Genomic DNA, 16,124 nt, shown 5'->3' on the forward strand with positions numbered 1-16,124 from the left:
TGTAAGAGCAAGCCCAAGCAAGATATGTGTTTACTTATAACTTCCTGTACCAACCGGAAGTGCCTTTAATTGGGGTCACAGTGTCTGTTTCGAAGGGTTAAAAAAGTCACATCTTTCCAAAACTTCATATTTGTGACTAGGTAACCCTCATGATCTGTAAATCAGTCATTTCTCCCAACAGATGTCATAGAAAAACCTCTCACACGCACACACACACACACATAGCAAGGATGGAGTGACAAAGTGCGGTGCTTAAAGACACACAGAGCCTGCAATGGCATTTCCATATTCTCTAGGCCGTGCCGAGTTCAACGAGATGTCCCGCTTGACCGTAGCTCGCTCGGTTTAAGCGCAGCGACCATGAGAAAAAGTATGCCCAAAATGAAGCATGTCCCTAAATTTAATTTGCTTTTGGGTGACAGTCAAATCAAATCAAATCAAATGTTATTTGTCACATACACATGGTTAGCAGATGTTAATGCGAGTGTAGCGAAATGCTTGTGCTTCTAGTTCCGACAATGCAGTAATAACAACAAGTAATCAACAAGTAATCTAGCTAACAATTCCAAAACTACTACCTTATAGACACAAGTGTAAGGGGGTAAAGAATATGTACATAAAGATATATGAATGAGTGATGGTACAGAGCGTGATAGGCAAGATACAGTAGATGGTATTGAGTGCAGTATATACATATGAGATGAGTATGTAAACAAAGTGGCATAGTTAAAGTGGCTAGTGAGACATGTATTACATAAAGATGCAGTAGATGATATAGAGTACAGTATATACATATACATATGAGATGAATGATGTAGGGTATGTAAACATTGTATTAGGTAGCATTGTTTAAAGTGGCTAGTGATATATTTTACATCATTTCCCATCAATTCTCATTATTAAAGTGGCTGGAGTTGAGTCGGTGTGTTGGCAGCAGCCGCTCAATGTTAGTGGTGGCTGTTTAACAGTCTGATGGCCTTGAGATAGAAGCTGTTTTTCAGTCTCCTGGTCCCAGCTTTGATGCACCTGTACTGACCTCGCCTTCTGGATGATAGCGGGGTGAACAGGCAGTGGCTCGGGTGGTTGTTGTCCTTGATGATCTTTATGGCCTTCCTGTGACATCGGGTGGTGTAGGTGTCCTGGAGGGCAGGTAGTTTGCCCCCGGTGATGCGTTGTGCAGACCTCACTACCCTCTGGAGAGCCTTACGGTTGTGGGCGGAGCAGTTGCCGTACCAGGCGGTGATACAGCCCGACAGGATGCTCTCGATTGTGCATCTGTAGAAGTTTGTGAGTGCTTTTGGTGACAAGCCGAATTTCTTCAGCCTCCTGAGGTTGAAGAAGCGCTGCTGCGCCTTCTTCACGATGCTGTCTGTGTGGGTGGACCAATTCAGTTTGTCTGTGATGTGTACGCCGAGGAACTTAAAACTTGCTACCCTCTCCACTACTGTTCCATCGATGTGGATAGGCGGGTGTTCCCTCTGCTGTTTCCTGAAATCCACAATCATCTCCTCAGTTTTGTTGACGTTGAGTGTGAGGTTAATTTCCTGACACCATACTCCGAGGGCCCTCACCTCCTCCCTGTAGGCCGTCTCGTCGTTGTTGGTAATCAAGCCTACCACTGTTGTGTCGTCCGCAAACTTGATGATTGAGTTGGAGGCGTGCGTGGCCACGCAGTCGTGGGTGAACAGGGAGTACAGGAGAGGGCTCAGAATGCACCCTTGTGGGGCCCCAGTGTTGAGGATCAGCGGGGTGGAGATGTTGTTGCCTACCCTCACCACCTGGGGGTGGCCCGTCAGGAAGTCCAGTACCCAGTTGCACAGGGTGGGGTCGAGTCCCAGGGTTTCACGCGAATGCTGCCATCAATCCACGGTTTCTGGTTTGGGAATGTTTTAATCGTTGCTATGGGAACGACATCTTCAACGCACGTTCTAATGAACTCGCTCACCGAATCAGCGTATTCGTCAATGTTGTTGTCTGACGCAATACGAAACCCTATCCCAGTCCACGTGATGGAAGCAGTCTTGGAGTGTGGAATCAGATTGGTCGGACCAGCGTTGAACAGACCTCAGCGCGGGAGCTTCTTGTTTTAGTTTCTGTCTGTAGGCAGGGATCAACAAAATGGAGTCGTGGTCAGCTTTTCCGAAAGGAGAGCGGGGCACGGCCTTATATGCGTCGCGGAAGTTAGAATAGCAATGATCCAAGGTTTTTCCAGCCCTGGTTGTGCAATCGATATGCTGATACAATTTAGGGAGTCTTGTTTTCAGATTAGCCTTCTTAAAATCCCCAGCTACAATGAATGCAGCCTCCGGATATATGGATTCCAGTTTGCAAAGAGACAAATAAAGTTTGTTCAGAGCCATCGATGTGTCTGCTTGGGGGGGAATATATACGGCTGTGATTATAATCGAAGAGAATTCCCTTGGTAGATAATGCGGTCGACATTTGATTGTGAGGAATTCTAAATCAGGTGAACAGAAGGACTTGAGTTCCTGTATGTTGTTATGGCCACACCACGTCTCGTTAACCATAAAGCATACGCCCCCGCCCCTCTTCTTACCAGAAAGATGTTTGTTTCTGTCGGCGCGATGCGTGGAGAAACCAGCTGGCTGCACCGACTCCGATAGCGTCTCTCCAGTGAGCCATGTTTCCGTGAAGCAAAGAACGTTACAGTCTCTGATGTCCCTCTGGAATGCTACCATTGCTCGGATTTCATCAACCTTGTTGTCAAGAGACTGGACATTGGCGAGAAGAATGCTAGGGAGTGGTGCACGATGTGACCGTCTCCGGAGTCTGACCAGAAGAGAGAGAGAGAACCGTTAGGGTGAGAAGCACAATTCGACCTCAGGTACGTTCCTGAGGTCCTCCCGATCTGTGCAAGCCTAACCTTGACCATGTGGCATTAACCCGTAACAGTAAATCAGTTTTTTTTTTATCTCACAGATTACAATGACATCTCTCCTTATATGTGTCTTTAAAGTGTTTTGATATACATAACCTGCAATTAAGAAAATCACTGCATTCAACCCTGTGTAGATCAGTCAATTCTAAACGTATAGACTTAAAACTCAGGATTCTGTAATAGCATACCCCAATGAGGATGTGTGTTTATGTTTAGCTTCCTGTGCCAACCGGAAGTGCCATAATTGGTGTCATAGGGGCTGTTTCGAAGGGTTGAAACCTGTTGCAACTCTAGGGTCAGTATTTTCATTTTTGGCAGGACAAGATGCTAGAATATGCATATAATTGACAGATTTGGATAGAAAACACTCTAGCGTTTCCAAAACTGTAAAGATATTGTCTGTGAGTATAACAGAATTGATGTTGCAGGCGAAAGCCTGAGAAAAATCCAATCCGGAAGTGCCCCATATTTTGAAAGCGCTGCTTTCCAATAAGTCCCTATTGAGCTGTGAATGTGCTATCAACCAGCTAACGCTTTCTACGTGTTCCCCAAGGTGTCTACAGCATTGTGACGTAGTTTTACACATTTATGTTGAAGAATAGCCGTAGGTGGCTACATTGCGTAAGTGGTCACCTGATGGCTCCCAGGGTGACTCTCGCGTAAAATACAGAGGTAGCCATTACTCCAATCGGTCCTACTGAAAAACTAATTGTCCCGACGGATATATTATCGAATAGATATCACGACAAATTCGTGATGGTAAATGCCCATTGAAACATATTGCAAATGCATTTGCAATATGTTTCAACAGTGAAAAACATCACCAAATGGACATGATGAAATCAACACAACGAGCTATGGAGAGGAACCACTGTCACTGCCCGGCCATCCTGAGTTCATCAGGCCAGTCAATTTTGCATTTCTGCAGTATTTTTGAGCATGCCAAATTCGTGATGGTAAATGCCCATTGAAACATATTGCAAATGCACGTGCATTTGCAATATCATTCAACAGTGAAAAACATCATCAAATGGACATGATGAAATCAACACAACGAGCGATGGAGAGGAACCACTGTCACTGCCCGGCCATCCTTAGTTCATCAGGCCAGTCAATTTTGCATTTCTGCAGTATTTTTGAGCATGTCAAATTCTTGATGGTACATGGCAAATGGACATAAAATCCTGATTTGGCACTTTCAAATCTTTCACATTGCATTTGGACATTTCTTATGGCATTTGGCCCCCCCAAAAAGTTACTTTTGACTTTTGACTTCCTATGAAATCATATTGCAAATGGACTTATGCACAGGTAAAAAAAAAAATAATAATAAAAAAATTAAAATAAAAAAAATAAATAACGATAATAAAATTTGACAAAAGTATATTCATACAGTTCTTACACATGTGTAATTGACAAAAAAAAAATCGAAAGAATTTCGAAAAATTGTCCAGAAAGCACTTTTTTAAGGGGGTGATAAGTTTTTGAATTTTTTTTTCGTTTTTCAAAATTGTTCTTTTGGGTCTTGACTTGTTACATTTGCAATATAAAAAATCATGGTGGACTTTGAATGAAACGACGCTGAATTGAGTGGTATTGGACACCATGTACTGTATATGGTTTGTACAGTGTCAATGACTTCCCATTCATTTTTGTACATTTCAGGGGGGTGTTCCCTTACTAACTTTAAGCGTCAGCTGTCAGAGCAGCTCACAGATCACTGCAGCTGTATACAGCCCATCTGTAAATAGCCCATCCAACCAACTACCTACCTCATCCCCATATTTGTTTTTGTTTTTCTTCTCTTTTGCACACCAGTATTTCTACTTGCACATCCTCATCTGCATATATATCACTCCAGTGTAAATGGCTAAATTGTAATTACTTCACCACTATTGGCCTATTAATTGCCTTACCTCCTTACTTCATTTGCACACACTGTATATAGATGTTTCTATTGTGTTATTGACTGTACAGTTGTTTATTCCATGTGTAACTCTGTGTTGTTGTTTGTGTTGCACTGTTTTGCTTTATCTTGGCCAGGTCACAGTTGTCAATGAGAACTTGTTCTCAACTGGCCTACCTGGTTAAATAAAGGTGAAAAAATAATAAATAATAAACATTGACTCTATACCGGCACCCCCCTGTATGTATTATTTTTTACTGCTGCTCTTTAATTACTTGTTACTTTTATCTGTTATTCTTATCTGTATTTTTTTAAACTGCTTGGTTAGGGGTTCGTAAGAAAGCATTTCCCTGTAAGGTCTACCTGTTGTATTTGTCAGGTGACTAATACAATTTAATTTTATTTGATCTTCCTCTGCAGCTGGAGGAGGAGGGCTCGACCAAGACGGGCAGAATGTTGGACCTCTTCAGGATCCCCTACTTGAGAAAACGGGCTCTCATTCTCTGCTATATCTGGTCAGTACCTCATTCTCTGCTCTATCTGGTCAGTACCTCATTCTCTGCTCTATCTGGTCAGTACCTCATTCTCTGCTCTATCTGGTCAGAACCTCATTTTCTTCTCTATCTGGTCAGTACCCAATTCTCTGCTCTATCTGGTCAGTACCCAATTCTTTCCTATATCTGGTCAGTACCTCATTCTCTGCTCTATCTGGTCAGTACCTCATTCTCTCCTCTATCTGGTCAGTACCTCATTCTCTTCTCTATCTGGTCAGTACCTCATTCTCTTCTCTATCTGGTCAGTACCTCATTCTCTCATATCTGGTCAGTACCTCCTTCTCTGCTCTATCTGGTCAGTACCTCATTCTCTCCTATATCTGGTCAGTACCTCATTCTCTGCTCTATCTGGTCAGTACCTCATTCTCTCCTATATCTGGTCAGTACCTCATTCTCGGCTCTATGTGGTCAGTACCTCATTATCTCCTATATCTGGTCACGAACCGGCTCAAAGCCCGTAACAAAGGGAGACAACGTGGAGATAAGGAGTAACAAAATATATATTTATTAACTAAAGCAACTAAGGAAAATATACAATGGTGTGTGTAATCAGTAATCAGTAGTGTAAGTGAGTGTTTTGCATGCATTAATGTGATAATGCAGGGTATTGAAAGGTGCCAAAGCAAACAAACAAAAGGCCACCAAGAACCACAACACGATCTACAAAGGTGTCTGCATGGAGAGAGTTCCTCCATGAATGTGGAAGAGGTCTATTTATCCTGGGAGACACCTGGCCCAGGTGTTTCCCATGAAGCTGACGACCCTCCCAACTCCGCCCACCGGCATCCTAATAAGGAAACAAGAACAAAGACAGAATACGGCAGACAGAGTGGGAGGGTCGTCACAGTACCTCATTCTCGGCTCTATCTGGTCAGTACCCCATTCTCTGCTCTATATGGTCAGTACCTCATTATCTCCTATATCTGGTCAGTACCTCATTATCTCCTATATCTGGTCAGAACCTCAGTCTCTGCTTTATCTGGTCAGTACCTCATTCTCTGCTCTATCTGGTCAGTACCTCATTCTCTGCTCTATCTGGTCAGTACCCAATTCTCTGCTCTAACTGGTCAGTACCAAATTCTCTGCTCTATCTGGTCAGAACCTCACTCTCTGCTCTATCTGGTCAGTACCTCATTCTCTGCTCTATCTGGTCAGTACCCAATTCTCTGCTCTAACTGGTCAGTACCAAATTCTCTGCTCTATCTGGTCAGTACCTCATTATTTCCTATATCTGGTCAGAATCTCATTCTCAGCTTTATCTGGTCAGTACCTAATTCTCAGCTTTATCTGGTCAGTACCTAATTCTCAGCTTTATCTGGTCAGTACCTCATTCTCTACTCTATCTGGTCAGTACCTAATTATCTCCTCTATCTGGTCAGTACCTCATTATCTCCTATATCTGGTCAGAATCTCATTCTCTGCTATATCTGGTCAGTACCTCATTCTCTGCTCTATCTGTTCAGTACCTCATTCTCTGCTCTATCTGGTCAGTACCTCATTCTCTCCTCTATCTGGTCAGTACCTCATTCTCTTCTCTATCTGGTCAGAACCTCATTCTCTTCTCTATCTGGTCAGTACCCAATTATTTCCTATATCTGGTCAGTACCCAATTCTTTCCTATATCTGGTCAGTACCTCATTCTCTCCTTTATCTGGTCAGTACCTCATTCTCTCCTCTATCTGGTCAGTACCTCATTCTCTGCTGTATCTGGTCAGTATGCGACTGTTGGTGGCACCCTCTCCATCATCAATGTTTACAGTAACTACCCATGATTGACCATATTCAAATTACAATGGCATGACTGACACTCAATCCAAAAGTGTTTTTTCTCACTCACTGGTATCTGAGAGGTTAGCTATAAATGGTTAGTCTCTCTCTCTCTCTCTCTCTCTCTCTCTCTCTCTCTCAAACATTACACTCACTCAATAGATATGGGGGTTTATCAAAATTGGGGTTGTTTTCTAATTCTTTGTGGGTCTGTGTAGTCTGATGGAAATATGTGTCTCTAATATGGTCATATATTTGGCAGGAGGTTAGGAAGTGCAGCTCAGTTTCCACCTCATTTTGTGGGCAATGTGCACATAGTCTCTATTCTCTTGAGAGCCAGGTCTACCTTCAACGGCCTTTCTCAATAGTAAGGATATTCTCACTGAGTTTGTACATAGTCAAAGCTTTCCTTAAGTTTGGGTCAGTCACAGTGGTCAGGTAATCTGCCACTGTGTACACACTGTTTAGGGCCAAATACCATTCTAGTTTTCTCTGGTTTTTTTGTTAATTCTTTCCAATGTGTCATGTAATTCTCTTTTCGTTTTCTCATGATTTGGTTGGGTCCCCTTTGTGTTGCTGCACTGGGGCTCTGTGGGTTCAGTTTGTGTTTGGACCAGCTTGCTTAGGGGACTTTTCTCCAGGTTCATCTCTCTGTGGTTTGTTATGGAAGGTTTGGGAATCTCTTCCTTTTAGGTGGTTGTAGAATTTAACGGCTCTTTTCTGGATTTTGATCATTAGCGGGTATTGGCCTAATTCTGCTCTGCATGCATTATTTGGTGTTTTACCTTGTACATAGAGGATATTTTTTGCTGAATTCTGCATGCAGAGTCTCAATGAGCGGACCCCAGGCCTTCCAACCATAAAGGGCAATGGGTTCTTTAACTTATTCAAGATCTTTCGCCAGATCGTAATTGGTATGTTGAATTTTATGTTCCTTTTGATGGCATAGAATGCCCTTCTTGCCTTGTCTCAGATCGTTCACAGCTTTGTTTAAGTTACCTGTGGCGCTTACGTTTAGGCCGAGGTATGTATTGTTTTTGTGTGTGCTCTAGGGTAACAGTGTCTAGATGGAATTTGTATTTGTGGTCCCGGCAACTGGACCTTTTTTGGAACACCATTATTTTTTTGTCTTAATGAGATCTACTGTCCGTCCCCAGGTCTGACATAATCTGTGCAGAAGATCTAGGTGCTGCTGTAGGCCCTCCTTAGTTGGGGACAGAACCACCAGATCATCAGCAAACAGTAGACATTTGACTTCAGATTCTAGTCGGGTTCGGTTGGGTGCTGCCCTCGCCAATATGTTTATATATATGTTGAAGAGGGTGGGGCTCAAGCTGCATCCTTGTCTCACCCCACGGCCCTGTGGAAGAAATGTGTTTTTTTGCTTAACCACACACTTGTTGTTTGTGTACATGGATTTTGTAATGTGGTATGTTTCTCCCCCAACACCACTTTCCATCAATTTGTATAGGAAACCCTCATGCCAAATTGAATCAATAGCTTTTTGAAATCAACAAAACATGAGAAGACTTTGCCTTTGTTTTGTTTTGTTTGTTTGTCAATTTGTGTGGGCAGGGTGAATACGTGGTCTGTCATTGGTAAAAAGCCAATTTGCCATTTGCTCAGTACATTCTTTTCACTGAGGAAATGTATGAGTCTGCTGTTAATGATAATTCAGAGGATTTTCCAAAGGTTTCTGTTGACGCATATCCCACGGTAGTTATTGGGTTCAAATTTGTCTCCACTTTTGTGGATTGGGGTGATCAGTTCTTGGTTCCAAATATTGGGGAAGATGCCAAAGCTGAGGATGATATATAAGTATAGCCATTTGGAATTTTTGGTCTCTCTCACTTTCTCTTGCTCTCTCTCGCTCTCAGGTTTGTAACCAGTCTGGTGTACTATGGGGTGAGTCTAAACGTGGGTAACTTTGGTCTGGACATCTATCTGACCCAGCTGATCTTTGGCATTGCTGAGCTCCCTGCCCGACTGGGCTCCCTGCCCCTCATAGAACACTTTGGACGGAGGATGTGTCAGGCCATCGCCCTGTTCTTCGGAGGCACAGCCTGTCTTGTTCTTCTAGCTGTTCCAGATGGTAAAATCAGTATTTTATGAAAGTAGATTTTTATGCTGTTATTTTAACACTTTTTACATTATTAAGGTTGTTTTAACACTTGAAGATGGAATCCACATTTGTTGAAACAGCGCCACTCTTTTGCCCCAGCACTTTTGTTGATAAACAATGTAGAGGAGCATCCACAGCGGTACATATTCTGATTAACGGAGTAGAGGAGCATCCACAGCGGTACATATTCTGATTAACAGAGTAGAGGAACATCCACAGCAGTACATATTCTGATTAACAGAGTAGAGGAGCATCCACAGCGGTACATATTCTGATTAACAGAGTAGAGGAGCATCCACAGCGGTACATATTCTGATTAACAGAGTAGAGGAGCATCCACAGCGGTACATATTCTGATTAACAGAGTAGAGGAGCATCCACAGCAGTACATATTCTGATTAACAGAGTAGAGGAGCATCCACAGCGGTACATATTCTGATTAATAGAGTAGAGGAGCATCCACAGCGGTACATATTCTGATTAACAGAGTAGAGGAGCATCCACAGCGGTACATATTCTGATTAACAGAGTAGAGGAGCATCCACAGCAGTACATATTCTGATTAACAGAGTAGAGGAGCATCCACAGCGGTACATATTCTGATTAACAGAGTAGAGGAGCATCCACAGCGGTACATATTCTGATTAACAGAGTAGAGGAGCATCCACAGCGGTACATATTCTGATTAACGGAGTAGAGGAGCATCCACAGCGGTACATATTCTGATTAACAGAGTAGAGGAGCATCCACAGCGGTACATATTCTGATTAACAGAGTAGAGGAGCATCCACAGCAGTACATATTCTGATTAACGGAGTAGAGGAGCATCCACAGCGGTACATATTCTGATTAACAGAGTAGAGGAGCATCCACAGCAGTACATATTCTGATTAACAGAGTAGAGGAGCATCCACAGCGGTACATATTCTGATTAACAGAGTAGAGGAGCATCCACAGCGGTACATATTCTGATTAACAGAGTAGAGGAACATCCACAGCGGTACATATTCTGATTAATAGAGTAGAGGAGCATCCACAGCGGTACATATTCTGATTAACAGAGTAGAGGAGCATCCACAGCAGTACATATTCTGATTAACAGAGTAGAGGAGCATCCACAGCGGTACATATTCTGATTAATAGAGTAGAGGAGCATCCACAGCGGTACATATTCTGATTAATAGAGTAGAGGAGCATCCACAGCGGTACATATTCTGATTAATGGAGTAGAAGAGTGTACGGCAGCGGTACATATTCTGCTGTTCTATCGTGATGTCTGAGGAAGTAAAACACGTTGTTGTTTACTTATCTTATTATGGCTGCAATCCCGCTAACGGGATCGATATGACAACTACCAGTGAAAATAGAGGGCGCCAAATTCAAACCACAGAAATCTCATAATTACAATTCCTAAAACATACATGTGTCTCATACCATTTTAAAGCTATTGCTGTTGTTAATCCCACCAAAGTGTCCAATTTCAAATATGCTTTTCAGCGAAAGCACTACAAACGATTATGTTAGGTCTCCACCAAATCACAATAAGCACAGCCATTTTCCAGCGAAATATAGCATTAATAAAAAGCAGAAATAAAGATAAAATGAATCACTAACCTTGAATTATCTTCATCAGATGACACTCATAGGACTTCATGTTACACAATACATGCATGTTTTGTTTGATAAAGTTCATATTTATATCAAAAACTCTGAGTTTACATTGGCGTATTAGATTCACTAGTTCCAAAAATATAAAGTGATTTTGCATAGCCACATCGTTTCAACAGAAATACTCATCATAAATGTATATGATAATATAAGTTATACACATGGAATTATAGATATACCTCTCCTTACTGCAACCGCTGTGTCAGATTTCAGAAAAAGTTTAAGGAAAAAGCAACCCATGCAATAATCTGAGACGGAGCTCAGAACAGTAGCTCACCAGAAAAACAGTAACAAACAGTAACAAATTAGCCGCCATGTATTAAAAACCAGAAAGTACATGATAAATGTTTCCTTACCTTTGATGAACTTCATCAGAATGCAGTCCTAGGAATCCCAGATCCACAATAAATGCTTGATTTATTCGAAAATGTCCGTTATTTATGTCCAATTAGCTACTTTGGTTAGTGCGTTTGGTAAACAATTCCAAAGTCACAAAGCGCGTCCACTATAATGTGACGAAATATCCAAAAGTTCCGTAACAGTAAGTAGAAACATCTCAAACGATTTACTGAATCAATCTTTAGAATGTTGTTTACATATATCTTGAATAACGTTCCAACCGGAGAATTAGAATGACTTCAGATGACCGGTGGAACGCAAGTCCTTCCCCTGTGAACGCGCATGGTGAATGCATGGTCAACTCGTGGCAGTGGTGACTATTTCCTGTGTCATTCGACCCCCCTTCACATTAGAGTTATCAGACAAAGTTCTATTGACTGTTGACATCTGGAAGGCTGGAAAACTCATCCATATCTCACTGTAATTTCAATGAGAGCTTGGTTGAAAATCTGCCACCCCTAGAAAAAAAAACAGGATGTGGAATTTTTCAGGTTTTTGCCTGCTATATGAGTTCTGTTATACTCACAGACATAATTCAAACCGTTTTAGAAACTTCAGAGTGTTTTATATCCAATACTAATAATAATATGCATATATTAGCAACTGAGACTGAGGAGCTGGCCGTTTACAATGGGCACCTTTTCATCCAAGCTACTCAATACTGCCCCTGCAGCCATAACAAGTTATTTGTTGTAATATCACAAACGACTGTTTCACCAATTAAGGATTCTAGCTTTAAGTGTTATTTTCTAAACACTTTTGACACTCAACACACTATTATTTAAACAAAATATGTGCTAGTTTTAATTCTTAAGCACCTGTAACACTTTGTGCAATTCAATCCGTTTAACAGATTCTCTGTCTGATTGTTTCTCCTCCCTCAGACATGCCAGTAGTGACGACAGTCATAGCCGTGTCAGGGAAATTTGCCCTGGCTGCCTCCTTCACCATCATCTATGTTTACACAGCTGAGCTCTATCCCACTGTAGTGAGGTATGTTTACACAGCTGAGCTCTATCACACTGTAGTGAGGTATGTTTATTACAGCTGAGCTCTATCCCACTGTAGTGAGGTATGTTTACACAGCTGAGCTCTATCACACTGTAGTGAGGTATGTTTATTACAGCTGAGCTCTATCCCACTGTAGAGAGGTATGTTTATTACAGCTGAGCTCTATCCCACTGTAGTGAGGTATGTTTACACAGCTGAGCTCTATCCCACTATAGTGAGGTATGTTTATTACAGCTGAGCTCTATCCCACTGTAGTGAGGTATGTTTACACAGCTGAGCTCTATCCCACTGTAGTGAGGTATGTTTACACAGCTGAGCTCTATCCCACTGTAGTGAGGTATGTTTACACAGCTGAGCTCTATCCCACTGTAGTGAGGTATGTTTATTACAGCTGAGCTCTATCCCACTGTAGTGAGGTATGTTTACACAGCTGAGCTCTATCCCACTGTAGTGAGGTATGTTTATTACAGCTGAGCTCTATCCCACTGTAGTGAGGTATGTTTATTACAGCTGAGCTCTATCCCACTATAGTGAGGTATGTTTATTACAGCTGAGCTCTATCACACTGTAGTGAGGTATGTTTACACAGCTGAGCTCTATCACACTGTAGTGAGGTATGTTTATTACAGCTGAGCTCTATCCCACTGTAGTGAGGTATGTTTACACAGCTGAGCTCTATCCCACTATAGTGAGGTATGTTTATTACAGCTGAGCTCTATCCCACTGTAGTGAGGTATGTTTACACAGCTGAGCTCTATCCCACTGTAGTGAGGTATGTTTACACAGCTGAGCTCTATCCCACTGTAGTGAGGTATGTTTACACAGCTGAGATCTATCCCAGTGTAGTGAGGTATGCTCATTACAGCTGAGTTCTATTCCACTGTAGTGAGGTACTTTCATTACAGCTGAGCTCTATTCCACTGTAGAGAGGTATGTTTTTTACAGCTGAGCTCTATTCCACTGTAGTGAGGTGAGATGTTCATACTGCTAAAACACATTGGCTGGAACACACACAGATACAGGCCAGGTCGATGAAGACGGCTGCACAGTGCTGTCTTTTATTGATGGCGGTTTTGATATCGCTTAGGACCTTCAGCGTGGCTGAGGTGCACCCATGTCCAGCTTGGAAACCATATTGCATAGTGGAGAAGGTACGGTGGGATTTGAAAGGGTCGGTGATCTGTTTGTTAACTTGGCTTTCGAAGATTTTAGAAAGGCAGGGGAGGATGGATATAGATCTATCACAGTTTGGGTCTAGAGTGTCTCCCCCTTTGAAGAGGGGGATGACCGCAGGAGCTTTCCAATATTTGGGGATCACAGATGATATGAAAGAGAGGATGAACAGGCTAGTAATAGTGGTTGCAATAATTTCTGCGGATAAGAGAGGGTCCAGATTGTCCAGCCCAGCTGATATGTAGGGGTCCGGGTTTTGCAGCTCTTACAGAACATCGGCTGTCTTGATTTCGGTGCAGGAGAAGTGGGGGGGGGGGGGGGGGGGGGGGGGGGGGGGGGGGTGCTGCAGGGGGTGCTGAGATGTTGGCCGGGGTAGGGGTAGCCAGGTGGAAAGCATGGCCAGCCATAGAAAAATGCTTATTGAAATTATCGATTATCGTAGATTTATCGGTGGTGACAGTGTTTCCTATCATCACTGCAGTGGGCAGCTGGGAGGGGGTGCTCTTATTCTCCATGGACTTTACAGTGTCCCAAAACATTTAGGAATTAGTGCTACAGGATGCAAATTTTTGAAAAAGCTAGCCTTAGCTTTCCTAACTGAAAAGTTGCATATCGCAGGGGCTATTCGATGCTAATACAGAACGCCACAGGATGTTTTTGTACTGGTCAAGGGCAGTCAAGTCTGGGGTGAACTAAGGGCTATATCTGTTCTTAGTTCTACATTTCTTGAATGGGGCATGCTTATTTAAGATGGTGAGGAAAGCAATTTAAAGGAGCACCCAGGCATCCTCTACTGACGGAATGAGGTCAATATCCTTCCAGGATACCCGGGCCAGGTCGATTAGAAAGGCCTGCTCGGAGAAGTGTTTTAGGGAGCGTTTGACAGTGATGAAGGGTGGTCGGTTTACCGCAGACCCATTACGCACGCAGGCAATGATTGCTGATGTCCTGGTTGAAAACAGCAATGGTGTATTTAGAGGGCAAGTTGGTCAGGGTGATATCTAAGAGGGTTACGGATTTAGGGTTGTACCTGGTAGGTTTCTTGATAATTTGTGTGCGATTGAGGGCATGTAGCTTAGATTGTAGGATGGCTGGTGTGTTAAATAATTATGTCCCAGTTTAGGTCACTAGATAGGCGGCAATCAATTCACATATGGTGTCCAGGGCACAGCTGGGGGCTTAAGGGGTTCTATAACAAGTGGCAACGGTGAGAAACTTGTTTCTGGACATTTTTAAAAGTAGAAGCTCGAATTGTTTGAGCACAGACCTGGATAGTATGACAGAACTCAGGATATCTCTGCAGTAGATTGCAACTCCGCCCCCTCTGGCAGTTCAATCTTGTCAGAAAATGTTATAGTTAGGGATGGAAATTTCAGGATTTTTGGTGGCCTTCCTAAGCCAGGATCCAGACACGGCTAGGACATCCAGGTTGGCGGAGTGTGCTAAAGCAGTGAATAAAACAAACTTAGGGAGAAGGCTTCTAATGTTAACATGCATGAAACCATGGCTTTTACGGTTACAGAAGTCAACAAATGAGGGCACCTGGGGAATGGGAGTGGAGCTAGGGGCTGCATGGCCTGGGTTAATCTCGACATCACCAGAGGAACAGAGGACTGGACGTCTAGTACGTTCGGAACAGAGAGTAAAACGAGCAGATTTCTGGGCACAGAAGAATAGATTCAAGGCATAATGTACAGACAAGGGTATGGTAGGATGTGAATACAGTGGAGATAAGCCTAGGCATTGAGTGACGATGAGAGAGGTTTTGTCTCTAGAGGCACCATTTAAGCCAGGTGAGGTCACCGCATGTGTGGAGGTGGAACAAAAGGGCTAGCTAAGTCATATTGAGCAGAGCTGGAGGCTCTACAGTGAAATAAGACAATAATCACTAACCAAAACAGCAATAGACAAGGCATATTGACATTAGGGAGATGCATGTGTAGCCGAGTGATCATAGGGTCCAGTGAGTAGCTAGGCGAGCTGGAGACACGATGATTCAGACAGCTAGCGGGCCGAGGAGAGCATCTTGGATTTTTTGACAGAACGGAGTGGGTCTGAACACCATGTGTATTGTTTGCAGACAGAACGGTGTGGGTCTGAACTCCATGTGTATTGTCTTGCAGACAGAACGGAGTGGGTCTGAACTTCCTGATTAGTGTATTGTCTTGCAGACAGAACGGAGTGGGTCTGAACTCCATGTGTATTGTTTTGCAGACAGAACGGTGTGGGTCTGAACTCCATGTGTATTGTCTTGCAGACAGAACGGAGTGGGTCTGAACTTCCTGATCTGTGTATTGTCTTGCAGACAGAACGGAGTGGGTCTGAACTTCCTGATCTGTGTATTGTCTTGCAGACAGAACGGAGTGGGTCTGAACTCCATGTGTGCCCGTGTGGCTGGCATCCTTGCCCCCTTGATTAGACTGCTGGAGGTGTATCACTATTCCATCCCTATGTTGATCTATGGCATCCTGCCCTTCCTGGGTGGAGGCCTCTGTTTCATGCTGCCTGAGACACTCAACACTGAGCTACAAGACCACACTGAACCACAGGAGAAGGACTCAGTGTGAGTATCATTCTGGAGGGATGGGGAGGGGGATGGATGGATGGATGGATGGATGGATGGAT

General features: G+C 43.1%; 1 protein-coding gene across 2 annotated transcripts in view; it reads left to right on the plus strand.

Moving 5' to 3' along the window:
* Positions 1–16,124, plus strand: part of slc22a13b (solute carrier family 22 member 13b) — a 46,419-nt gene that overhangs the window by 27,535 nt on the left and 2,760 nt on the right. Inside the window, exons 6-9 of one of the 2 annotated variants that reach the window (XM_036934643.1) lie at positions 5,226–5,320; positions 9,004–9,218; positions 12,200–12,308; positions 15,671–15,813. In XM_036934643.1, coding sequence (XP_036790538.1) covers positions 5,226–5,320; positions 9,004–9,218; positions 12,200–12,308; positions 15,671–15,776 — 525 coding nt within the window. In that variant the 3' untranslated portion in view covers positions 15,777–15,813. Of the gene's footprint in view, positions 1–5,225; positions 5,321–9,003; positions 9,219–12,199; positions 12,309–15,670; positions 15,814–15,852; positions 16,063–16,124 lie in introns of those variants that run through there. The other variant, XM_036934642.1, reaches the window with a different exon arrangement.

This window comes from Oncorhynchus mykiss, chromosome 11 (genome assembly GCF_013265735.2).
Source record: "Oncorhynchus mykiss isolate Arlee chromosome 11, USDA_OmykA_1.1, whole genome shotgun sequence".
Classification (NCBI taxonomy): domain Eukaryota; kingdom Metazoa; phylum Chordata; class Actinopteri; order Salmoniformes; family Salmonidae; genus Oncorhynchus; species Oncorhynchus mykiss.